Source organism: Rhea americana, unplaced genomic scaffold, assembly GCF_003343005.1.
Source record: "Rhea americana isolate MKP2758 unplaced genomic scaffold, rheAme1 scaffold_90, whole genome shotgun sequence".
Taxonomy (NCBI): domain Eukaryota; kingdom Metazoa; phylum Chordata; class Aves; order Rheiformes; family Rheidae; genus Rhea; species Rhea americana.
In genome coordinates, this window is record NW_028187089.1 from 2,417,559 (window position 1) to 2,443,749 (window position 26,191).

The following is a 26,191-nucleotide window of genomic DNA, read 5'->3' on the forward strand; positions in this document are numbered from 1 at the left end:
TGAATCAAACTGATGCTTCATTAATGGGATTTGTAAGGGGATTTTTTCTCATCCATCTTTTTTCTCATCCACCTCCACCCCTTACAACCACAAAGTCACAAGAATCTCTAGTTATTAATTGATGGAAAAAGCTTAGCTGGAGCATCATGGACCATGTATGCTTATCTTTCTCTCTCTGTCAAAGAACTTTATGCCTGGTTGCTCTGGTAGCAGCTGGGAACATGAATTACTTATTGACTTTATATTTGCTTAGCCTTTGTTAGCTAGGTCTTTGTTGTCTCTATAATACCATTAAGGTTGAAAAAAAAAGTGATTTAATCTAGCAGGCTAAGCAGTCAAAGACATGCTGAGGAGGCCAGATCCAATGACTTATCAAGAGCAGTGTTTGCTTGGGATGGAGGCTAGGGCCCGCTATAAAAAGTGAACATCTGTTTGGGTGAGGAGAGCATGGAGATAGTCAAAGGGGGAGCTGGGAGAGGGTCCCCCCAGCAAAGGGCCTGTGTTTGAGTAAGTCACAGTGCACAGTATAGTGCACAGCATAGGCAGCTTGCGGTTTGGAGACACAAAGCTCTGTCTTGGTGAAACCAAAATACCTGAAGTGGAAGGAGCTGGGAGATGGACACCTCCTGGCAGTACCTCTGAAGATGTACCTGGACATCTTTAAAGGTCCTCCTGGGGTGCAACAGAAGCACCATAAAGCAGATATCTCCACAGCAAAAGTGCATCAAACTGGCACAGGACCAGGGTAGGATGCCACTTAAGTGGCGGCTGTGGTCCTAACTGCCAGCTCCATCTTGAGGGTGAAAGAAGCGATGATGTCTCTGAAAGGTTATATAATTTTTCTGACACCTGACAGGAAGGTATTGCCTCCTGTGGACAAACACTCAGGAGCAAAGCTCTTGTTGCTAAGCGCAGAATGAAGTGCAAATATCTGCCTCTGAAACGGATACTGGCACCAGAAGGAGAAAGATAACGAGGTGTGTATGTACAATGTGTGTAGATACTACTGCTGCCACCAAAGGGCTTAGACAGGATTCCAGCTCAGGTACTGGTGAACTCTTGGTTTGTCAATAGAYGTGAGGCACATGGAGAATCTGGACCATCACCCTCCGCCGTCTCACATCAAACCACATGCCCCCAAGGGCACCCCGACAAGGGGATGACCCCACGCGGCGGGAGGAGAGCCTCCCCCACACCTCAGACGTGATACCCCACGACGGATGGCCTCGTACCAGGGCTTCCTTAGCCCAGCTAAGGCTGCRAGGGCGAGGATCTGGGGGCGGAGGCATGTGCAGAGCCGAGCCCCTCCGCCCGTCCCGTAAGGAGCCGGCTCCGCTCTGCGGCTGAAAGATCTGTTTTGGCTGCGGGGCGAGGAGCGCGCAGCCAGCGCCGCCGCGACGGGGCTCCGCGAGTGGGTGAGCGAGCGAGCGGGCCCGGCGGGGGGCAGGGGGCCGCGCGAGCTGCGCTCCCCGTGGGAGGCTCGGCACTCCCCTCCCGGCTCCTTCTAGGTGGCCCCCACGCTGCTCTCGATGGATTAAGTAAATATTTGCAGGCAACAGGACTGGGAAACTGAGCAAGCCCTTCTGGTGGTGTTCATGCAGGTCGTAAACATCACTCCCCCTCTTCCGTCCCTCTTTCCCTCGCTGTTCGCGCCCTCCGACGTCCCGCTCCCCCCCCCCTCCCGCTCCGCCACCCGCTTACAGCGCTGCTCAGAGATCATTTCCGTTTGCTGCCAGTTTTCCAGCCGTGGCCTCCTGAGTCCACTGCTCGGAGCAGGCTGGCTGAAATCCCGTTGCCCGTGGAGGAGCTCGTCACRGCGCTCCTGGTCGCGGTGGAGGGCTTTGACACACGTGCTTTTGGATACTTGCTACCCCTGAACTCTCCATCTTTGCTGCTGCGCTTCATTTGTCTGTCCTGATCATAACGTGCAAAGAACGTCTGCATTTCGGAGGAGAGAGGACTTCCCGGTTACTCAAACTGGCATGTAAATCTGCTTTTCTCAAAATAGCTGGCACACCGGCTGATTTCATTTCGGCTATTCTCGCTTTTGCTACAAGGTTAGCTTGCTGTGAACTTAAAAGGAGAGGTTGTCAAATTTTGCATTCTGGTGGAAAACAGCACGGCTTCACAATCCTGCTGCTTACGGAAGACAGGCTTTTTGTCTGAATATATTTTTTCTTTCTTCAGTGGTGATCATTACTGGTGAGTAGCATTTTCCATTTTTTCCTGTGTTTTTCATCAGTGCCACCAGGCATTCCTCTTTTTACCATGCTCGAGCAGACAATGGGGGGAGGAGGGGAGAGTAGATTTAGGCTTCTCTCAGAGTGAGGTTTCATATTTGCTAATCTGATATTTAATCTTGTGAAGCTGTAGGATGATAAGCGTTATCCTTTTTTTTTTTTTTTTTTTTTTTTTTTTTGTTAAGTTTTTTTTTTTTTTTTTTTTCCTGGTCTGGAAAGTTTATAGACCATTCTCAATAATTTTGCTGTAAGACTTGCAGTAAGGGCTTTCAAATATAAGAGCAGAAGGAGCATGTGCACATGCAAAACCTGTACTGCAACCCAATTTTGACACCCCTGGTTTTGGCCTGCAGCGTTTCTGTTACATCCTTACCAAAGGACCGGACTGTGCCAACCAGTACCACCAGCTGTGTGTGTGTGGGGGGGGGGTGTTGCATGCTCCCTGGGAGCATGCAACTCCCTGGGATGGGAGCTGATGCATGTCCTTGCAAATCTCCCATACCTTTCCTTTCTTCCGGCTACAATAGTTTMATTTCTTCCTACTATAATATTACCAGTGCAGAAGATCAGAGGAAAATACACTCAGGGCTGCCTTTAAAGATCTCTCACTCGAACTGATGTGTTGTTTTGGAGGATGCAGACCCTGCTGTAGAAGCCCAGTTGCATCGCTTGTTTAGTTTACCTGCTCCCAGAAAAATTCAGTGTCCGARCGGCCCCATCTTGCACGGGGCCAGGCCGCCTTAAGGGCCCGTATCTGGAGCACGTGTGRTCTGGGAGCTCCCCGCTGGCGCCTGGCAAGCTGTGATAGTGAACACGCCTTGTCTTGGTGTTTCTAATCTTTATTTTCTCAGCACGGCGACGTGGCTGCCTGCGGGACGATAACAGAGCCGAAGAAGTCAGGAACACACGTGCTCCTGCTGATCGCTCGGGTGCTCTTCTCGGGTGGCCGCTGCTTCTGCTTGCCTTCCGCAAAGCCCCGGTTTTTTCCAGGTTCGTTTTAGACGCTGTCGGGCTCCGAGCTGCCTGCAAACCCGCACAGGAGGCAGGCGCAGCATCTCGGGGCGCATCGCTGACCGACGTGGCGCCCAGGCGTTGCTGCCTCCCTAAGCCCCTCTCAGAGAGGCTTTTGGAGCCCCCTCTCCCGTGCTGTGTGGGGCCACACGTCCTCCTCCTCGTTCTGATGAATTGTGCGGGAAAAAAAGAGCATGTTTATGCAGATATCTGAGGCCCTGGTAATATAAGCAATCTAACAAGCTCTTTTAGCAGCTGGAAAACATCAGATACAAAAGCCGTYACTGTTGAAGGCCGGTCTGAAAAGCATGTGGTGCGTTTCCTGTAGCCAACGAGCAGCGGACACAATAAACACTTTGTAGTGAAGGCTACCAAATATTCCTTAAACAAGGCCCTTTTCAAAATACCGGCAGTCTGGTGTTGCTSTTTGTGCCCCCGCTTTTAGGTTTTTCCATAGGGATTTCATAAATACCAGAGACAACAAAACACAGACGAAATGCCACGGACCGGGGAAGGTTCATAGGCCTAAGCACTGGAGTCCTTGTGGGTCTGATTCCTATCGCTGTTACAGTTACAAGCTTTTGAAAATACCACCGCACCCCCATGGAAAGAAGTTCTTCCTGTTGGCCTTTTCTCAGCCTGCAAAGTATTTACCTACGTTACGCTTGGTGTAAATTCCCAAATTCAATATTCCCCAGCAGCAAGGCACAGAGTAAAAAGAGGAGCTAGACTTTAGGTCTCTCGGAAGCTTGGAGTAACAGGAATTGTGAATTAAATGTTGATTTGCTGTGTGCCTGTTATTTTTTAGATTTTTGTCAAGAATGTCTATGTACAAGCTAAATGACATAAATAACCGTAGCGGTTATTAGAGGGAAGTGGGAGCCAAGCAGCGGTGTGCCAGAGACYGTTGAGCCCAATTGCACTGCCTGGAAAAGGCATTTCCACACAGATCTGGATTTGTTTGGAAAAAAGAAATTTCTCCATCGCTGCGGATCTTAAATGGCATCTGGTTTCTCCACAACTGTTGTTCTAAGCTCCTTGTAACCTATAAAATAAAACATAACTCTTAATTTCCCGTAAAAAGCCAAAGTCATTTCCTGCCCAAACAGCTGCATGTGAGTCTACCAGAGAAAACAGTCAAAAGGGTATTTGTGCATCAACAGGTGTTTTGCAGAGGGAAAGAAGACAATTTCCTAATTTTATTTTTTTTTCCACCACCAATTGACCTTTTGGCTAATGAACAAATAAAACATGAAAAAATGCCACAACATAAATTACCATTTTTTTCATATACTCCAAATACCTGCTGACCTAGGAACACCATAACGAAGAGTTAATTGCAAAACACTGTCCAAGCAATTAAGGCTCCACTGAAGTCRCACATGGAGCCTAGGTGCTGAAGGCAATATATTCAAACAGAAAACTGTACGTATGTAACTGCAGCGCTAATGCCTGCAGCAGCTGGACATGCTGTGAATGCTTCTGACTGCGGAGACGTCGCTGGGCTGTAGGTCACAGTTGCAGAGCCAAATAAAACTTTATTCTCTTCCCTGGGGTTTTGGCCACTCTTGGAGGCGGGACGTAGCTCCTGGGCTGATCCTGGGCGAGCAGCTTGCGTCGGGCATGTTTGTGCTGCTTCCTATTTGGCAGCTGCAGTTTGGAGCACTTGGGAGGATTCTCCATGAATTGCTTTKCAGTTCGGGCTTTGCAAGCCTAGAGCTGGGCTAGTTTGTGAGATTTAGCATTTGCCTACTTCTCACACAACTTAAAACTATGTCTGTTGGGGTTTGGAGTGATTATTTTTTTCTTTTGTTCTAAGTGTGCTTTCTATTTTAAACCTGAGGTTTAGAAGCACAAGCCGCTGTAATGCCTTTCCTTTCAGATGCTAATCTGCTGTTTGTGGGTGCCTACGGCAAAAATCTGGATGCTGCTGGCACGTAATGGTTCATTGAACCAGACTCAGCCCAACTGCAGCTCCTCACCTCTGCAGGAGAAGAGGCCACATCAGCGCCTTTCCCTCTATCAGCCCCCATCTTGTTTCTAATGCAAACAGGAACGGGCGATTTCRTGGCCGGGGGTCCGTACATGGATCCTACAAGGATGAGGCAGGGCTGTACATGTTAGCGTTGWAAGGTTGCTCAGAGAGGTTRTGGAGTCTCCATCTCTGGAGATACTCAAAACCTGCCTGGATGCAGCCCTGTCTAACATGCTCTAGGTGACCCTGCTTGAGCAGGAGGGTTGGACTAGATGAACACCAGAGGTCCCTTCCAGGCTTACTCATTCTGTGATTCTGAAAGTTGCAGTTGCAGGTGCTGGGAGCGTGGGAGAAGGCGTGCAGAAAGCCGCCAAATGCACGTGCCYTCCTCTGAATAACTGCTACTCCCACACAGGTCTTTGTCACCATCAAACACCAGCGCTGTGGGGCAGATGCTGAGGGAGCTTTTCTTGGTGTTGTTCGCAGGCCAGCCTGTCATGCCTACCACGGCCCTCTCCGGAGCRGGTCGCTACCGAATGTGTTCGTCCATGCTGCAGTTCCTCGTGCTGCTTTGAACGTGCCCGTGAGTCTCCACCATGTCGACACCGCTCCACTCGGCTGTTGCAGGCTGTGAGTACGAGGCCGGTGCCCCGGTTCAGAGGGGCGCTTGTGCGGTGAGTGCATTTCACACATCCCTTGTTCAGACTGTGCCGCACACCAGGTACTGCAGAGCAGCCCTCCTGCTCTACTGGATCCTGGGGAGTTTGAGAGCACCCGTTTCCAGCATTTCTGTGCTCTCTTTGCTTCAGTTCTCTGACATGGGCCCCAGGGAGCCATCCATAGCTTCCTCGCTGAGGGTTACAGCCTGGCAGGCTGCACAGGGCAGGTGCCTCCCTCCCAGTGATCTCAAATGCTTCAGCATGACAGTCCCTGAATATTACTGCCACCTCTTATGAGGCAGTGGTCCTCTATTGCATGCCTAAGGATTGCTTTCCTGAGAGTCTCTCCAAGGCCACCACAGTTTCCTTCTCTACTCTCTGACCATAATGTATCCCCTGGTACCCTCCTGCGAGTGTCTCCAAGCCTCCTCTCCTTCATCTTTCCTCCATGCTCAGACCAGAGCTTTCTTTTCAGTACCTCTTTAGCAACCAGTCTAACCCAAAGCAGCTCCAGAATAATAGCTCAGGCAGGTTTGGGGGCTGGAGCTGGTGGATGTGACTTTTTGCTCACCGAGGCTTTTTATGCCAGCAGTTCTGCAGCAGGATATACATGCCTCCATTTGGTATAGCCAAGGGTCACGCTTACAGAATGATCTCCACATTAGCTTCATTTTCCCATCTGTTCGTTGGTGGAAAATAGAAAACATTTTCAATACAAATGCCCTTTTGTGAGAGCCTTTTTCTGATTTCTCTGAGTATCAAGAGCAGCTCATTTGCCTGGCATTTGCACCACAGAGCTGTTGTGTGACTCAGAAATGCCAGTAAGTGTGTTAATATGTGGGTCTAAGATTCCCATTGGTTTCATTCCAAAGGTCAAGGAAGCATCTTAACCAGCTAACAAGCATCTACATAACATGTGCACAAACATTTTACAGTTTTTCTCATAAAAAAGGAGGAAAGAAGTCAGATGTGTGGTATAAAATGCTTCAGAAAAACACTTGAGACCTTGTGCAAAAATTGCCCTTTGGCTTGTATTTCACCACTAACTTATCCTTCTCTGGCATCTCTTCTCTCCTCAGACCTATTTTTAATTTTGCAATGGACTTGTGCAGCAGTGGAAATCACAGAAAGAAGAGGTGTAGCCGAAGGATCCTCTGTGCTGTTGTGTGCGCCAGATACCAAGAACGCAAACATCATTGAGTGGGAACACATAAAAAACACCAGTTCTGAATTCATCCTGCAGTACTACGCAGATTCACAGTCTCCAACTATCTACCCGGCTTACCAAGGCAGAGTGATTTTCTATCCAGAGAATGGCTCCCTTCTCTTGTCAAAGCTASGAGAGATGGACAATGGAGTCTATAAAGCAACAGTTGACCTGGTGCAGGATAAAGCTAGGACAACTTTGCTTGAAGTTATCAGTAAGTCAAACGTGTTGAGAAGATGGCTTTCGTGGACAAAGATTTTACAGTTGGTATGACAGAAGAGTCCACTTATGAGGAACAGTAACTAGAATAGAGAGGATTTTCTGGTTTCATCACTGCCTTGAAGGACACAGACTGAAGACCCTAAAAGAGTTGCTAGGAAATGCTAGAGGGTTTTTAGAGACTCAGTCAGGATGTGGACTGAGTTTCCTTTTTGAGACATAGAGGTTCATGGTGCCTTCATCCCAGAGTGAATGAGATGAGAAGGCACATTCTGGCCCAGGTTAGGTTTTCATCTTCAGCTCTATTTTTATCTAATTATTTTATCATGAACAGGAAAGTAAATGTCATAAAAATCCCTTCAGAGAGGGGATTTCTGCTCAAATTTGATAAGCAAAACAATTGTGACAGTAATAGTTTGAGGAAGTTGGAAGCTATCAATAAGTCAAATGTGTTAAGATGGTCGAGAAGCTCCTCAGTAGGCAATCACTGGATGAGTTCCTGCCTTACAAATCACTATCCTTACCTCTTCAGGATCAGAGGTGGTGAGGTTAGCCAGACTTACGGACACTCTTCACAGGAGGGCGCATCTGTCACATAGCCGTTACTAATCATGAGCTCTCCCATGGCCCCCTGCTAACATGCACAGGAGATCCCCAGCGTAACTACAGGTCTTGAGTGTCTGTAGACCTTCTTTCTTCATACAAGTTTTTCCTTTCTTGGTCTCTGAACTTACCTGAGAGGTAAAAAGAATTGAGAGTTTGGCCTGTTTTGAATTGCCCTTTCACAGAGTTCAGCATTGCTACGTGAGCATGCCGCACGTAGGACATCCTGCCCAGGGAAGAAGGACCTAATGAGCATGCTATTGCTATTAAGTGGAAGTCCTGATGTAGTTAATAGCAGACCTGACTGGTGCAGTGCCGAGGCAGTGAGGCAGCTCTCCTTTTGCACACCGTAAGGACATTCAGCACACAAGGCTTGCTTCTCTGTGCTTTGACCCATTAGGAGTTTGACCAGCTTAAATTCAGGCAGCTGGGCAGTGCCACATTGCTTCTCTGACCCACCCTCTTCCTCCCAGCTGTCACTGCCTGTGTGGAAACAGCTCTTTCCTCCTAGGACACTCCTGGCAGACAGTTTCTGGAAAGTCCCTGTTATCACTTTTCAGWGCAGCTGCAACTCACAGCTCTTTTGGGTCCGTATCCCTGGGCCCAGAAAGCCATGCCTGATCTCTGAGGGCCGTGTGGGCTGGTAGTGTCCATCCTGGGGTAGCTCGGCAGCAAGGGCCAAGAGTTCACTTTCCGCTGTGAACTTGGCAGATGTTGCCCWGCTGCTGCAATATCTTCTCTCCCTTCAGATTTGACTGGGGTACTGAGCAAGCTAGGGTATAAACAGAAAAGGAAGAGCCTGCTAGCTCCCTGCAGGGCTGGGCACTTATAGAGCTCAGTAAGGGCTAACTGTAAACATCTGAGTTACAAAGAAAGGCAATAAAAAGGAAGCCTCACACTCTTGGGAGTACTGCCACTCTGTAATCTCTTTTTTCAGAGCCTGTGCCCCAGCCTGAGCTCCAATACAGTTCAAGCCTGGCAGGTTCACCCATYGAGTTGGTCTGCGTCCTGCCGAAAGGAAGAGTGGATGTCATCTCTTGGAAGAAGGAGGGACATCTTCTCCCCCTAGAAAGATGCTAYCAGCTCTCTGAAAACAACACTGTGCTGCGGATTGCAAAAGGGGARAAGGCAGACTGCGGCTCCTACTCCTGCAATGTCAGCAATGAGATAAGCTGGAAGGAAGCAGTGCTGAACCTGACTGTAGTGGGTTAGTGTTGCTCCCTGACAGTTGGCTGATGCATTTAAYGTCGGCTAGCTTGTGCTCATGACTCTGGCAGCGATCTCTGAATCACTTTGTGCATTTACATGCCACACCAGGCCTGGTCTCCCTTTTCCCTGTCCAGGCAGCAAGTTTCGCTTGCCAGCACTTTTTCTGCCCTGTCCCAGCAGAGTGCGACTGTCGCTCATGGGCATTCCCAAGCAAGGAAGACCCAGGAGGCTTCCCACAGGTTTCCCAGCATTTTGCAGTTTCCTGAGATACCCACAGCCTCTCTGTGTTTCTGAGCCATCCTCAGCAGTGGGATTTTACTGCTCTCTGCATTGCAGGTCTCCCACGTCCTCTACGCTATGCTCAGATAATGGCTGCTGCTGCGCTGATGTTTGCTGCGGGGTCTGTGGTAGACTTCATTGTCCTGCTCTGTCAGCCAGATAAGCAAGGATTTGGTAAGTGTCAGATCTGGGCCCCAGTATGCAGGCTGGCACCTGAGTTTCCCAAACTAAACCCTTTTCTCTTTACAGAGGAACAGGACAGGCAATGGCAGAAAGCCTTAGCCAAAACCTTCTCTCCTGTCTTCCTTCTTCAGTCTGTGATGCTTCAGTAGCATGAAGAGATGTACTCTGTTCATGTGTTCCTTCTTACATTTTTGTAGTTTGCAAAGGAAATCAAACTTCCTAGAAATAATTCATCTCAAATGGCTTTTTGTAAAGTGGAGCCACTCAAAAATACCACGTTATCAAATGAAGAAATCATTCCTCTCCTGTCCCTTGGACATTCTTAGGAAGAAATAAAAAGCACAGGGCTTAGAAATTATCAAAGCCTACATGGAAAGAGCCTTCCCCCAGAAGGTGCTGCTTTACATCCATATTCCAAGGATCTTACAGGTTAAAATGAGTACTTCAGTAACAACATGCGTACTGGTCAACAGAAAACAAACCTAAAGACATAACTGCAAGTCCTCTTAGCTAATATGCTCTTCTGACCACCAGGAATAGTCCCAAGAACAGCAGAAGCTATCTGGAGAACAGAGGAGGGCATCCTCCAACTGGCAGGAAAGTTGTCCCACGTGTGTTTGTCTCCTAATATTATGCTGCTGACATTTGAAGGCTGTGGTGTTAGCTCTCGCTTTTGAGGATAGTCTTTTCGGAGGGTTCTCCATGCCTGCAGTATATGACAAGGACTTGTACCATGTGGACCTTTCCCAATAAAAGGGATCTCCAGAGGAAATCCAGCACTTGTCAGGTTATTATAGGAGGCAGAAACTGGGCAGATGTGTTGTAAAGTCTGTCTTACTAGATGGAATTGATGTCTGATTCAGAATGGAACAATCCCAAATCTGGCTGATTTCTCATGGCTGCTTTGAAGTCAGAGCACTCTGAAGTTCACCAGGTTTTCTCTTTGGTTTGGTGTTTTATTTTTAATCTCATAAGGATTAAATTCTGTACAAAGAAAACCTGCACTTCACGTTTACCTTCCCTTTGCAGGCTGCACCATTTCTGCTGCTTGTGTGGTTATGCGTTCTCACTAGGGTGCATTTGCCTTTTTCCTAGGAAAGAAAGTGAGGAGATGGATGACTCTGTGCATCCAAGGACTGGTGTGTGTCTCCTCTCTTCTCCTGCTCACCACCTCTATTTTCTGGGTGCAACAAGAAGGTAGGATCTCACTGTGACTCCTTCACTTAATCTGATTTGGATTTTAGTAGTTTGGTTTCTCATCTTTGTTTTCAAGGTAGCATCTTCGATCTGGTGGTATGTGATTTAGAGAAACTGAAGTTAGAGTTCACTGCTCTGTCTCCTCTCTGCTCTTTTAAAACCTGAGTGCTTCATTGGTCTTTTGGCACTCTTCGAGTACTGCTATCCTGTCTCTGGGGCTTCTCGAAGATGAAAAAGTGGCTTTGAAACCACTTCCAGCAGTCCTTGAGGAACCTTGGATGAATAATCTGAAGCCTGGCTGTTCTAAAACTGGTCAGCATATCCAAGTACTTCTTAGCCAGGCCTTCCCTGTTCTAGGCTAAGGCTACCTAGCTGTCATCTTATGGATACTAAATAATACGCTGCAAACAGATATTAAGACAAACAAATGAAAAAAAAAAACTGTAACACTTGGACCTTCTGCCTGCTCTCTGTTGAAAGAAAGGTGCTATCTGCACGCTACCTGTAGGTATCATTTATAAAAAATGCTGCTTGCAATCAGCACCTGGGATAAAACTGTTACTAAGTGTAGGATATAGTTCCCTGGGCCAGCAGCGCTGAGCCAGTGCTGCTGGCAGCCGCATCCCTAAGTCGTAAGACACTTCTCTGCAGTCCTGTTCCCGATGCCCAGGCAAATTCCGCCATACAGCACTGAGCAACAGATCCCGTGCTAAAGGCACAGTGGTGTCTTATGAGATCACTGAGAAGCAAACTTCTCCCATCTCTTTCTCAGACTACTGCCTCAGCCAGAAAAAACATTTCAGTCTTACATTCTGGTTCAACTCTGCCTCCCACAGGTCCTTCTGCTGCCTTCATACTGCTCGGGCTTTTCCTCTTTGCTACAATAATGACGACTGTCCTCCAAACAGTAACACTGGTGTGCAGACCAGCAGCTCTCATCTATTTCAAGACCAAAAAATGTGAGTTGTTCTTTAGGAGCTAAACCCCCAACAGAAGAGGCCTGTTAAGTGTCTATGAGTAAACCGTAATTCTTCACTGCCAGGGGAGACCTGGTGCGCATCTCTCTGGAGCCATTGGCCATGGCTTGCTTGCCTGCTTACCAAAGCTCAGCTCCTCTGAGCATAAGATTGCCCCCCTTATGCATTTCTGTCTCATCTGTCAGGAGTTTTCCCCTCTTCTAGGGTACTGCGTCATCCTGAACACTGCAGCCCCCACAGCAGTGATCGTCCTTGTGCTGTTCACCAGCCTCCTGCTCCAAAATATCCAACAGCTCCATGGTAAGGGGTGGCCCAGGTTTATATTGCTCCTTCCCTTGCTCACCTTTGTTGTGGAGAGCGGTGGAATACCTGGGAGGGATTGGCAGGCCTGAGCCTCATGCCATGACTTTGCACAGCTGGCCTTGCAAGAAGGCAAACCTAAGCTTTGTTGGAGTTAACAAAGTCTTTTGTGGTGGTGGCTCAGGGAGTTTTCTCTTTGTTTCATAGGAAGACTCTGAATTAAATTCACATCATGTAAGCATTCAAGAGGGATGTTGACCAAAGGGCCAAACACTGACCAGTTTCACTTTCTCTTCTGCAGAGCGAGGCTGCTCGGAGCCCATTAATCTGATGCTCATCTTCATCCTTACTGCTGCGGTAGCCCTGTTCATGCCGCTGGTCGTCTTCCTATGGTGTGCGTAGCCCCATGATTTCCTTCCAGCATTTGCGTGATCATAATTAACTGCTCTGGCCATTTGCAGAATAAGCCAGATGCTTACTCTGAGCTGTCATCCTTCCCCTGTTCCAGCCATGCTGGTAGTGATCAAAGCCTGTCAGGGGATCATGAGGAAAGATGCTTTCAGTTTTAAAGATTTTTTTTTAAGGTTTTTGACTCTGCTGAGAGTGGGACTGTCTAAAGCAGCTGAGGACCCAGCGCCAATGGTAGTTTGATGTCCAGCCTTTTAGGAAAGGCACAGTAGGGCACTGCTCTCTATCTGCCAGTCCTTGCCAACACCGTTGTTTTGCCCACAGATGCTCAAGTAGGAGTTTCTGGAAAGCGAGTTGCTTCTCCAGAGCACCTGCTGTTGCTTTCCCTGGCAATAGCCATACTCCATTCCAAAAATCTCAGCTACAGTAGTGTTTGGGGTGGGAGGGAAGAGATCAAGAAGGCTTTTCCACGTCACTTGTGTTTTCCCAGATCTTTGGAAGTTTCTGGTTTCTGTAGCCTTTCCACAAGAATCTCCTCGCTCACATGATTAGCAGTTGCATTTGTCTTCCCCTGCACAAGCTATGTGGTATCTCAGTCTTAGGGGACATCCCAGTCCTTTCAGAAGACCCTCTTCTGCCCTCCTCCTCACTCAGGAGATCAGCAGCAGTGCCTGCCTTCCTACCAGCCTGAAGAGTAACATGCACCCTGTACCACTTTCAGGCTTCCTGAAAGTGCTAGCTTAGCCCTTGGCATCACCTGTAGCTTCTCAGGGGAAGGAGGACCCTTCAGAAGATTGAGAGGAGGTTGTTATACCTCCACAGAGTGCATTTCTGTGCATTTCACAGCCTGAAATATAGAAAACACTGCATAGAATCAGTAAACCCCAAAGGAGCCAGTTTAGAGTCATGTTGAGCCAGTTGAGGCAGCTTGCAAGCAAGGAAGGTGTCTGTAGACAGAAGTCCATTCTCCTTGCTTCGTTCTTGTTCTCCTTTCTACTGTTCTTCCAAAACAAGGATCTCCGAGTTTCGGAAACAGGAGTTTAGCCCAAGTGAAAGGCTCCAATTTCCATTTCTCTCTGCAGCCAGATTTCCTTCACATGTCTCATAAAGTGTGAGGTGCTGACTAAAATGCCTGACTGTTTTGGGGAACCTAAGTGGCAAGAGCTATTTGGCTTCTCCTTTATTTGCAGATCACAAGAGTGTAAAGAAGGAGAGGAAGATGGAAAATGTGCAGGTCGTCTGTGTCACAGAGCGCATGGCAACCTTGGTAACTCACTGCTATTAACCAGCCATTTTGAATTTCTGCTTTCCTAGTTATTGCAAATCTGTGTTACTTACTTTGTGTTAAACTCTTGATGAACTTAGTTCAGCTCCTCTGGTAGCTGTAGCTGGAAATACTTGCAAGGGAGGGTCCATCTGTCTTCCTGCAGAACAGTATTGGTTTTGTCCTCATTTGGGCAGCTTTGGGTGGGCACAAAACCAGAGGTAGCAGTTCAGCTCGGTCCTATGGGACCTACAGGTTCAAGTGCACCACTTTGATCCTGCTGTGTGCTAAGGAGCTTTCTTGGGGTCTGCTGCTCAGTGGACAGCATTGCTGCTTCTGCTGAGTCCTGCAGTTTCAGCTGCCTGTACTGGTTCTGCGGACATGTGCTCAGTTGCCCTTTTGGGCAGGTGCCTGGAGGAACATCCCAAGTATGCCAGTTCTCAGGGTTGCTCTCCCTGAGAGAGGAACTGCCTGATAATTTATTTTTTAGATAAGAATGATATAAGCATGACCTGTGCTCTTCTACCACACCAGCACGGGAACAACTACGCAGAGTTACAAATAAGACATGAAAGAAACCCATAGGTCCCTTAATCAAAACTCGGCTCTAAACGATCACACCTCCGCTACTCACTTCATGCTCCCCGTCCCAGCTCTGTTTTAGAGAAACCTCTCCTCCCTTCGGCACCAGCCTCACCGGTGCTCAACCCCTCCRCTCTGAGGCCAACTTGCCGCTGGTGCGCCTTCCTCTGTGTTATGGACTGCCTCCTTTCTCTGGAAATGCAAGAAGGCTTTGGGGGGGTTAGGGGGACTCCTCTTTACCTGGTTGAGTTGTCCTCCCACTGCTTATTCAGTGTGCAAAGTCGAAGTGCGCAGTGTTGCCAGCAGCTGACCGCAGACTAGGGATCAGCCTGGAGAGCGATGCCAGCATCCCCACGTTTCGGCAGCGCTCGCGCACACGCAGCTGGGGCCCTGCTCCACCGCTGGTGGGGGGTGGTGTTGCGGAGGGTCCAGGCCAACATCTGGGGSTGATTTGAGGGACTGGGACATTTGAGATGAGAGTAACTGTGTGCCTGGAGGTGTTAGCTCCACRACAGGGACAGCCAGCCACAGGATGTTGTCCGCCTCACAGGCGTGTGCGTGGGCTATTTGGCGCTTTACGCTTTGACTTAAAAGCTCCTAATTGTTACTCAAACTCTAAATCCATTTTATACCTCCAGAGGACATGGCAGCATCTGTGCATGGCCAGATGAGCAAGCGCTTGTTGAGGCAGCTGCTTGACCAAGCATCTTGCTACCAGCTAGTCGCCAGAACTGGCCGGCTGGCCGCATCCTCCATGGCTGGGCTGGACACCTCCACAGATGAAGCTGGAACCATCGCAGGGCAAGCACGGAGGGTACAGTCCTGTGTGGGTTTTTTTGCAGGTACAGGAAGAACTCTGAGGACAAAATCAGGAAGAGGAATATGAAGTCATCCGTCCAACAGCCAGAAAGCTCTGCTCACACACCCCTGGCAGCAGGAAGGAGCCCCAGGGAGCTGGAAAAATGCCATTTATAACAAGGCATCTGTAAGCTGCTGTTGTACCCTAGCACTATCTAGGCAATGTTTTTGTAAAAGCACTTCATAAAATGTTACCACTCTGGTCGCYTCACCATGGCTCCAGGTCACACCTGGTACGTTTCCTACCACCCCCGGCCCTGACCTCCAYTGCCGCAAAAATAGTTTCACTCTTAACTAAAACTGATTTAGTCTTCGGCTGCCAGCTTCCGCTGCCTTCCCGGTTAGTTTTAGTATCACATTCCCCAAGTGCTGCTGAGACTCTGCTGCCTGCATTGCCCTCCCCGTGCTTTTGCTCCTGAAGCTTTAACTTTGCCCGGTTTCAGCTGCAGCAGAGCGCTGCCCACACGTGACTTCAGTGTTGTTGCACATGCATGCTGCAGCTTCCTGCGCTACCTCGCTTCTGATGTCCTCGACACCACGCTCCAAATTTSTTGCTTTGGGAAGAATAACTAGCTTTTGGGGTGGACGATGAGGAAAGACAGCTCCATCACGGTCTATGCCTTACTGGCTGTCTTAGGTGGGGTTTCTTATTTTAAAGCATTCCTGAACTAGATTGGAGCTGTGAAGAGCAAGGCAAAGGACATGTGAGGCTGCAGCAATATTGCTGCCAGGACATGTTCTCCATTTAAGACAGCAATGGGCCTGGTCGGCTCTGGCCTATGTGGCAGTTAGTGATAAGGTTAGGGTTAGGAAAGAGATGAAGAGTAGAGCTGCACGTGGAGTGGAGCTGTGAACAGCAAGGCAAAGGTGAGGCTTTCCCATCCAAGTGCCACCTAATTGACCTTGCATTCGTGATGTGGCCTTCAGCTGTCTCTGCCCTTTCTGGGGTTTACTATTTTTAACTGGAGTTGAGGCACGTTCTGGTTTTTTTTTTTTTTTTTTTTTTAAGTCTGTGTCTGGGAGGTCTGCTGTGAAAAGTGTTCATCTGTGAAAACTGAGAAATAACCATCCACTGCTCCTTTCATCTCTTCATTACAGCTGCTCTAATAAATATATTTAATTTGGGGACTCCCATTTGTATCCYCATCCTGCTTCCTAACACGAAGGAGTGCTCTGTCTTACTCACTAACCTGTATTTACACGCTGATCTGGGGCTGGTCCCTGCATGGCAAGTTTGACCAGCTTTGGTGAGCCACGTTTGCATTTGGTGCAGTTGGCACTTGCTCCCTGTGGTCTGTGGCCACAGCTGCCTCTACCCCACCCAGCCCTCAGTTTCCCCTTGCTTTTGATGAAAGATGAATGCTGTTTTAAAAACAAGTTGTTTTTCTTTACATTGCAGCCTGTAAGACTTGTTTTTTGTTCCCAGCCACTGAGCAGTGAGGGGGGCTGCAGAGCCTAGAATAAAGCCACATCGAGATCTTGCGGCTGCATCAGAGATCGATGCGTGCACGCAACTGCAGCCAGCTCTTTAAACGAGACTTGCGAACTACCGCCGCCGCCGCCCCGCGGGCATCGCCCAGCCCCGCGGACGCACGTCTGGCTGGATCCAGCACCCTCCCTCGCAGCTCTGCCCCCTGTTGCATTTAGGGCACAGGGGATCACTTYGCAGCACCGATACAGCCAGAGTCCAGCTGCGGCGGAGCAGCCAGGATGGAAAACCCAGGGGTGAGCTGAACTGAAACGGGGCTCCTGGGGCCATGAGCAGCTTGAATAAAAGCCCAAACAGCGAAGCCCCCCCCTCCCTAGGCTCCCAGAGGATAGGGCTGGCCCCTGGGTGGCATTTAAGCCTCAGTGAGCAACTACTCGGCTCAAAGTTGCTACTAGAAGCAGTCATAAACCCACAAAAATCTGTATGAAGTCTCAGTGCTTCACCAGCATAATGCCCTGGTCGAAAATAAAATGCCAGTAAAGCACAGCTTGTTTAGGATGCTGATCAAGAGGAGCAATAAAAGTGTTCAAAATTAAAACCAATGCGCTGCATTACAGCAAACCCGTGTGTTCCCCAAGGGAAAGTATGTCTCTAGGGCAGAGAAGGCCCCAGCAGCCCACCCAGGCCAGAGCGGTGCTTACCACAAGCTGCCTGCTCTGCTCCGGGCGCCACATTCAAGGCAGAAGCTCCGTTCCGGGATCAAGGCTCCGGACAAATGGCACACTGCCTTGCGGCACTTGAGAGACACGGGACTTAACAGCTTTTCTGCCTGTGGAGTTGTGCTTGGTTGATACGTACAGGGGCAAAAGCAGGCTCCTGGCCGCAGCCTCGTAAATACTTTCCTGCCTCTGAGGTGAGCGGTGAGCCAGCAGTTCTTGGAAGTACCCTGAACCTCTCCTGCTTAAACTAATTGAGCAGCGACATCTTTTACAAGGGTTTGAAAGGCCTATATATACAAATGGCAAAATCATATTGGTTGCTTATCTGCATCGAGCTATTTAAAATTCACCCCAAAGCCATTTGCTGTAAGAACATCCCAAACTCCGGGCTCCTCACGGAAGGAGCGAAGCTGCCCAAACAAGGCAGAGGACGCAGATAACACGACCGCTGCAGAACAGCGTAGCCAGCACCCACCACCTTGGGCATGCTGCAGCGGGAAGCAGCGCCGTTTGGACAGGTGGCTGCATGTCATCTTCTGCCATGAGGTGCAACCCACCGGTTCATTCTGTAGCCTGTGCAGGAACCCTGGCTCCCTGCAACAGGGAGCGAAGTAAAATGTACACATACAAACTGCCAAGCTCAGGACTACAATTCCTTACAAATCTCTGCATTTGGTACCTCTGTCGTACCAGTTTTCTTGTATACCATATGCAGAAACGAATCAGGCCTTTTCAAAGTTAAAGGCAAAGAGAAAAAAAATACACAGTTATAACAAACCATTCCCTACCTGATGCTATGGTTGTCCCTCCTCTCATGTGCATGCTCCTAGCCTGCTGCGGTTTCTGCAGGCTTTAGATACTGGAGGGTGATTTATTTCCCATATCTGAAGATCACAATATACACTGGAATAACGTATGCACTTTTATTAGCAGTAAAAGCCCATTAAAAAACAACTTGTCTAGAATGATTTACAGACAATTCTCAAAAAAGTCAAAAAAAATGTATTTTGTCAAACATTTGACTGTATTTGTTCGCAAGTAAAACAGGGAACAATCCATATTACAGCTTAAAACCAAATTTGTTTTAATCCATGCAATCTGCTTCACTTCCTTTAATAATTTAATTGTAACATAATTACAGGCTGAGAGATGGCACTCTGTTGCCAGGTCCTTTCATGTATTTATTATTTCCCTGGGGCTCATGCACACAGGACTCAGCTATATCCTTTTTCGGGCTAGTGCACTGGAGTAGTGTCAAAGCAGGTAGAGCCCAAAAAAGTCAAGTCATGAATTAAGTTTATTCTCTCAGAGTAAAAGGCACAAATGTGACCAGAACTCTTCAAATACAAACAAACAATTTCCAACTTTTTTTATTTTTTCTAAACCAACTTCACAGAAATTTTGCTTTTGTGCATATCAGCTTTAACTTGCATTTCAAAGGATTTTCCCAGGAATAGTCAATAGGTCAACTCTTCTCCAAAGAGAGGGCAGAATTCTGAAGAGAGTGTGAGACTCAAGAGCTTCCAGGTAGCTAGGAATGCCCTTTTCTGTAGAAGTGAGTTATGGTCTACAGGTAAAACAAACCACAGTAAAATTAACCCTCATCTTTCTCCATTTGCTGACTACTTTAGTGTTTTCCTTGGACAATGCTAAATGTTCAGAAATTGCCTTCAAAACCCAATCACAATAACCAGGAGAAAAAGAACATCTAAATGAACAAAACACCGAAGAAAGCACAGCTCAACTCTCCTGTCTCCTTCCTTGCAGCAAGTGAATGGGACAAGGCCAGGACAACTCTGCTTTCTCTGCTAGAAGCCAAACTGAGGTATTTTTCTGCTGGGGAAGCTCTCTTCCTCTGGCTATGTAGAGCTGAATTCTATCTCTGAAGGAGCTAGAGAAACTGTACACAGGAACACCAGGCTCGTCCAGTGACCCCACGGCAGAGCCTGGAAGCCACTAAGAAGGACCTGTTCCTCTTGCCTGCAGGCCAAGAGGAAAGAGGTCCTCAACCCATCAGCTGCCTTAGTCTAGGAGAGAAGGCACCTAGGCTACAGTACGCAGAATGGCTGACCCCACCGAGGGCTTGGAGACCAGCTCAGGGGGGTTCTGGGCTTGGTGGGACTACCTGTCAGATCAAAAGATGGGTGCAATCTCCCCAGCTTGACATTCAGAAAGGCACTTAACACGACCTAGTGCTCCCAGGAAAGCATCCAGTTTTCTCCAGGGTGAAGATGTCAGTGCTGAGACAGAAAGGCTATACCCCTAAGTAATTTCAGTTATAACAATCATTTTTATAAGTAAAGCCCAGGAGAGCTCCACAGAAGGAGCATGAGGAAAGGACACAGACAGGAATTTGGGGCTGGAAAGAAGGGTTGCCCCTGGATGTATCAACTCAGATCACAACCACCAGCTCCTGCAGGAGCATTAAAAGGGAGGAACAAGCTTGTACCATCACAACTACAACCCATGGGCTAACACTCAGAAGATGAGGGCACATCCTTAGATCCTTCCCAAGTCCAAAGCTGAGGGAACAGGGGAGACCGGCTTGAGAGCATATCTACGTCTCTTATGCACATGCCAGGCTGCACTGCTGCTCTAAAGCAGTTGGTTGTGGGAAATTCTTTGGGTTTGTTTTTCAAAACAAAACTATGCTGTATGTCTCATTCTTTAACATGCCACCCCTCCATCCTCTGTGGACTTCAACCAACTCTACTCATCTCCCGGTCTCCTTAGTGCACATGATAGCAAAAACCTGCCTTTTCTCCTCCCTCCAAAGGTCAAACACAAAATAAGCCCTATGGTCTCAGCCTTGAGACAACCCAGCAAGTCCCTAAGTGCCCCAAAACAGCAGCACACCAGGAGGTATTGAGACCACAGTGAGGAAGTTCAAGTCCCATTGAGTCTCCCAACACAGAGTAGCAGAGCACCTGCAGCTATTCCCTAGCAGGCTCCAGAGCCACACGTTTGCCCAGCCGGGATAGTCGCTCTATCCACAACCATCAGCCCTTCTCGAAGTGCCCTCACAGCCTTTGGAGAAAGCCATGACAGGAAAGGAAGCACGGAGCAAAGCAGCAGACAGTGCTCCAGAGAAGGCCATGCCCATCTCCCCTAAAGATGGGCAAGAAGCCTTGTGAAAGACAGGACAATGCAGATGGAGTCCAGGCCAGTGTCGTTTGTAAAACAAGTCCTGCAAGTATCTGTGGGCTTTAGCAGCTTGAACAATTAATAAGTCCAGAAGAGACTGGGACAGCATCAGACCACTGTTCACGATGGCAGATGTCCAGTGCTCCCTAGGCAGGATCACCTACTCAAGAGGAAGGGAGCAAGGTGCAGTCACTCAGGCCCTCCACCTGCAATGAGAGAAGACAGGTTTCCATGGAGTACTAAGCCAGGTCCCACTCCCATCCTCTGGTACGTGGACACCACCCATTATTCACAGGCAATATGCTGCCTAGTAGACCCTCTCTGAGGCCTCAGAAGATGCTGCTCTGCTCTGGCAGGATATTATAGGCTCTCTTGTGGTAGTGGAGTGCTACCACACTGGTATTTCTGCTTACCACCTGGACTCTTGCTCTGCTCAGCCTCAGAGGAAAAGGACTAAATGGCCAAGGGCAGAAGCTGTGGCTCATGAACAGTAGCTCCACTTACAGCTCTCCTTGGGCCAATATGCCTGTATTCCTGTTTTGCCCAGCTGTAAGGTCTGCCAGTACAGAGATCTGTCCACAAGGGGCATCTTTAGAGAATGAAAGGGCTGAGAGGTTCGACACTACATGAAAAGTGAGAGAATAGGCCCTCCTCAACTCTCTCCCTTGTCTGTGCAAGGGCCTGTCCCATCCACAGCATCTGCATTTAACTGTATCCATCTGGCTGTTTCCTTACAGTTCTGTGGATCTGTGGCTATGGACACAGGTTAGCCAAGGATCCCTTCAGACCTTCAGCTTGTCAAGATTATTCAGTTATAGCCAAGGTAGATTTTGGCTTGTAGCTATGAATGGAGGAGCAGGTATGGCAAAAGAGGCTCAAGGCATCTTACCTACGGACACAGTGACGGAAGCGGCCCCTCCTTCTACACCAGACAAGGACACCTGGGAACAAACCATTCGTTGGCTCCATTAAACATTCCACAGATGGTTGTTAGATATCACTTCCCAAAGGAGGAAGGAGCAGGTGCCTCTTCCTTTTGGGTAGCAACACTCAACCAGGAAACTTCAAACAGGAAGCCAAGGAGCGACTGTCAACACTCCCTGACACAGGAGTCAGTGTGCCTGACACAGTCACCTTACTGCCTGTAGGTGGCTGGTTGGTATTCAGCTGTTGTCTTGAGGAACCTCGTGCTCATCTCTACAGAGACCTGCAGAAACGTGCTTGTCTTTACCTTTAAACTGGCATCCCCCCCAGCCAAAGACCAGGGAACAGTCAGACACCAATTCTGGCCACGTGCGAGCAGGTGTGAGGTGAGAGCAGACGCGCTCAGGTCAGTTTTCCTAGTACCTACACAATGTTTGAGGTGATCACACAAAAATCGAAAATTTAATCCAATATAAAAAGAAAAAAAAAAAATCACATCAGCTACAGAGAACTTCTTACTTCTATTTCAAGCCAGAGGATTCTTTTCTCAGGTCCTGACTTGTGCAATTCACCTTTTTCAAGTTTGCAGTTAGCAATCTTAGAATTAAAATCCCCACTTTACTATGGACTGGAGATAAGCCCAAAAAAAAACATTCTCCAGCTCCAAAAAAGGAAGAAAAACAAGCCCATGGAGCCAGGAAGCACGTTTCCCTTCTGTGGGCAGAAAACAACAGCAGTTCACATTGAGGGTCCTAAACTGCTTTACCCTAAAAGAGATTTGGGACATCCATCAGCCAGTCAGAGTCCATGAGACTTCAGAGGGAGTTCTGCCCAGATTAGGAAGGTAAAATGTAGTATCATATCTGTTCTGGACATACAGGAAAGTTTCTCATGATAATCCCCCCTCCCATGCCCAGAGCAGGGAGGCAAAGGAAGGAAATGGAGGGCCGGAAACCGTGGCAACAAAATTATTTGTTTCCAGAGAAAAATGAGGGAGCACAGGAAGGTTTTTATTAGAAAAGCTGTATCCTCCCACAGTAGTCCCAATACAGGGACTCACCTAGACCCACTATACTGCAGAGACTGCAGCACAGGGAGTGAAAGCTGCTCCTTCCCACACAAACTTTGCCCTAGCCTATCCTTCTCTGGCTGGGGATGTCCTGCTTTAAATGACAGCAGTGACAAAGCACCAGCCACCTCCCTGCAGGGTGCCTAGGTGGGGAAACCCAGGTGCACAGCCACCACGCATTGCATCAGTCAGCACAGACACCCCCACCCCGCTTTCACTCACCCCATCCCTTCTTGCTTGCAGTATCTGCCATGGCACCCGTCAGTGATAATGCAGTAAGCCAAAAAGTCAGAGTAAAAAGTGAATCACCACACTCACCTATTAGAGAGCCAGCAACAACACATGCCATCATCACAGGTAAGACCATGTTTGCAGCATCTGAAAAAGAGACAACTCGTATGCTTTGTAGCCAGACTGAATTTACTTCCTACCCACACCCTTCAAGCAAAAACCTGCCACAGGACAGCTACACTCAGTGCAAGGTAATACAGGGAACACAGATGGCATTTGCCCTTCCAAGCCCCACTATTCCCACTGTCCATTTCCGCTAATGCTGGGAGCTGAGGGTTGTGTTTGGGGCTAAGGAGTCATGGGGGACTCATAGAGGGGAAATCTGCAAAATGCTTCCAACAGAGGAGGTGACTTTTTCTTTTTTGGGAGGATGCTTTAAACTTGAGATGTTCTCACAGAACTGGGCTGGTTGCTTGGTTATTTCCTACGTTTCCCTTCCCAAATACCAGGAGGAAGCACCCACTTACTCTGAACACGAAGCAGAAAAGAGGTTTCATTCTGGCTCACTTTGTTGCGAACCACACAAGCATAGTAGCCACTGTCGTTCATTGTCGCTTCAACGATTTGCAAAGTGTTATTCTGAACAAACTGAAAATGGTCACTCCCGAGCAGCGGCTCCCCATTCTTCTTCCACCAGTAGGAGTCTGCCTTCCCTTCTGTGATGTTGCAGACTAGTTTAGTGCTGCCTCCTGCTTTCACAGAGGAGTTGCCCACAATTTTTGGCGCAGGAAGCGGTTCTGGGAGAGACAGAACAACAGTCAGGATTCAGCTGCTCAGTTTCTTGATGTCGAAACGAGAGCACCTTCCTACCCCACTATTCAAACTACTGCTTCATAGAGGTTGCAAGCCTAGAGCTGCTTCTATCTGATGTGAATGTCCCCAAGTTCAAAGGGAACCTGGGGCTCTGCACAGGCCCAAGCATTTTCATGAACCCCATACTATGCATCTGCATCAGCTCAAATCAGCTTGAGTACATTTCCACATACTACAGACCCAGCAACATATCCAGCAACTCCTATGCGCTTTCACCTGCACACCTCACATGGTCAGACTCTAGCATGCAGGCAAAACTTCCCCTTCTCCGCACAGGACATCCGAACAATTTCCCTCTGTTGCGGACCACTGCGAACTGTTTGCGCCTGTAAGGCAGCTCACATGCGAGGAGAGGACTCCCTGAGGGAAGACTTCTGCTCAGCGGAAAACACGAGCAGATTTGAGAGAGAAACGGTGAGATGGATAATTGTGATTCTGTGTGAAAGTGAATCTAGATCAGCATCCACTTGCACTTCCAGGACTCCCTTCCCAAGGTTTGTTTGGCTACTGTAAACACTGAGGGCGGATAGAAAGATGATGTTCGACTGTCCCTTCAGTCTTACCAACCTCTGCCCAGCCCACAGGGCCCAAAGAAAACCTCTAAACATAACAGCTCTTTGCTGGCACCTGCACACTCTTCTAGAGACTCCACTTCGCTCCACCTAGATCTGCTGTTATAATATGGTGCTGTTCGCAAAGCACAAAGCAGCTACCCACCCAAAAGCGGGTAACTGTTTTCCAAAAGTGCTAGCAGATAAAAAAAAGAGTCACAGACTAGACTTTTACTGCCCTCAGAATACAGCAGTAGTATCTTTTCAGCAGACTGTCCTGCACGTATCACATTTTAAGGCAAAAGCCAGAGGTCTGGGGCTCAAGGAATGGAGAGGAGGCGATTACCGTATACGATTTGAACTGGTTATTCTTAAATCAAAGCAGCAGAAAAAAAGCCCCTGCTTTTAAAGCTAATTCTAGCCAGCACAGAAGAGTGGAATGCAGCTCAACAGAAACGTCGTCAACAGGCTCCATCCTGCCTGGAGTGAAATGCTCCACCAGAATCAGAGAAATTCCCTATTATGCCCTACCCCAGCTGGCAGAACTGCAGAGGCCTCCTCGCTCATAGGCGGCAGGCAAGGCACTCACAGAACATACTTCTGCCCCTTTGACGGACTGGTAACACACACTGCTGGCTTTTCAAAAGTTTGGTAGAGTTAACATAAAAAACCGAGGTAATGGAGTCACTATCCAAATTATCATGGTCACTCACCAATAACTTCCAGTTGGAACCAGTCCGTTTCCTGTGACTCTGTTCTAAAACGGTACGTTCCACTGTCTCCCAGCTGCAGCACCATTTGCAGAGAGAAATCCGTTTCATTGAACTTTGTGCGGTTTTTGTAAGAAGAAGCAATATTTACAGGTTTATTGAGGAAATACTTTAGGATGACTTCTTCATGAGGGCCGTTTTTATATTCCCAGGACACAACCGTACTGGCGTTCAGCGGTGGTACCGCCAAAAGCACGGTGCAGCTGACTGCGGAGACGAGCCTCTCCGACGTTGGCTTTAGGTCAGCAGAGTAACAAGGAGCAAGTGTTTGCGCTGGCAAACAAAACAGAGTTATTAAAAAGTTACAGGTCTATTGCTATTACTAGAAGAATATTGACATTATTCTAACAGCATCAGCCAGGCAGCTAGTTCTGAACACCGAAAGGCTCCCTGGCTCAGCTCTCCTACGGAGTGGCGCGGGCTTAGCTCTTTCCGTGATGAGCTGAGCTGGTCTGGCTTTAAGCAGCAACACAGAAAAGCAGAAGGCCTCAGCAGCTGCCTGCAAGTTTCCTTCGCATCCCGGACATGAAAAAAAATTGCTTGCTTGACTTCAAAATCAACTTGCGTGGGTATTTACACAGCTCTACGTTTGCACCTGGAAGTCTCACGGTTTCCACTCCTAGGCGTTTCTGCAGAGCGCTCCGCTCCCAGGCGGCATTAAAGCAGAAAGCTCACGCCTGGAGGACCCTCTCTCGAGCCCTCACTCCACAAAAGCAGCCGCATCTGAACTAAACAAGCTTTCACCAAGCATCAGCACTTCACTCATGGATCCTGCCAGCAGCAAGGAATTCAAATAAAGGCCAGGAAAACCCAGAAGGCCCTTCCCGCTCATCCCCTAAAAGCTGCCGTTTATGGAAAAGCCAGGCTTTGAGAGGGCAGAAGTCTGTGAGCCCGCGGCTAGGWCTTGCCTTAAAATTTTCCCTTTTTAAAAAAGGAGCCAGGGAGGGATTTTTGCAGGCGCGAGCCGCAGAGCCCGCTCCCCTCGGCCAGGCCCCCCGAGGGCGTCGGCTAACAGGGCCAGCGGCCGCTTCGCCCGCCTGCCCCGAGCCCCTCCGGCACGGAACCGGCCTCCAAGGCGGCAGCCGAGCTCCAGGCGCGCCCGCCGCCCGGCGAACGAGAGGGCGGAGCGGGGCCCGCGCCGCCGCCGCCGCCGCCGCCGCCGGCCACTTGCCTGTGATGGCGCTCGGGGCTCCCGCGGCGCCGGGTCCCCACGCCAGCAGCACCAGCAGGCAGCACGCGCACATCTGCGGGGAAGCGGCACACGCGCGTCAGCGGCCGCGGGCCGGGCCCCGCCGGGAGGAGCCCCCGCC

The 26,191-nt window shown here is 48.8% G+C and overlaps 2 protein-coding genes across 11 annotated transcripts; one reads left to right on the forward strand and one right to left on the reverse strand.

Moving 5' to 3' along the window:
- Positions 1 to 1,307: 1,307 nt before the first annotated feature.
- LOC146584703 (cell adhesion molecule CEACAM15-like) lies at positions 1,308 to 17,146 on the forward strand. 10 transcript variants are annotated; one of them, XM_085324319.1, is made up of 12 exons: positions 1,308 to 2,202; positions 3,092 to 3,230; positions 5,713 to 5,856; positions 6,965 to 7,306; positions 8,852 to 9,121; positions 9,460 to 9,576; positions 10,681 to 10,782; positions 11,619 to 11,741; positions 11,964 to 12,059; positions 12,361 to 12,453; positions 13,658 to 13,734; positions 14,952 to 15,149. In XM_085324319.1, the coding sequence occupies exons 3-12, from the start codon at positions 5,823 to 5,825 to the stop codon at positions 14,982 to 14,984; spliced, it is 1,287 nt and encodes a 428-aa protein (XP_085180445.1). In that variant the 5' UTR covers positions 1,308 to 2,202; positions 3,092 to 3,230; positions 5,713 to 5,822; the 3' UTR covers positions 14,985 to 15,149. The 10 variants fall into 10 exon arrangements, 6 of the variants coding, with proteins under 6 accessions (XP_085180445.1, XP_085180446.1, XP_085180444.1 ...); XM_085324320.1 differs by lacking the exon at positions 3,092 to 3,230; XR_014898155.1 differs by lacking the exons at positions 1,308 to 2,202; positions 3,092 to 3,230; positions 5,713 to 5,856; positions 14,952 to 15,149 and adding exons at positions 15,156 to 15,404; positions 16,571 to 17,146 and having other exon boundaries at positions 5,907 to 7,306.
- Positions 17,147 to 18,228: 1,082 nt separating this feature from the next.
- On the reverse strand, positions 18,229 to 26,185 carry LOC146584704 (HEPACAM family member 2-like). Its single transcript, XM_085324323.1, has 6 exons — positions 26,053 to 26,185; positions 24,825 to 25,154; positions 23,215 to 23,484; positions 22,775 to 22,834; positions 21,353 to 21,404; positions 18,229 to 20,669 (listed from the first exon to the last, which is right to left on the reverse strand). The coding sequence occupies exons 1-6, from the start codon at positions 26,123 to 26,125 to the stop codon at positions 20,657 to 20,659; spliced, it is 798 nt and encodes a 265-aa protein (XP_085180449.1). The 5' UTR covers positions 26,126 to 26,185; the 3' UTR covers positions 18,229 to 20,656.
- Positions 26,186 to 26,191: the final 6 nt, after the last annotated feature.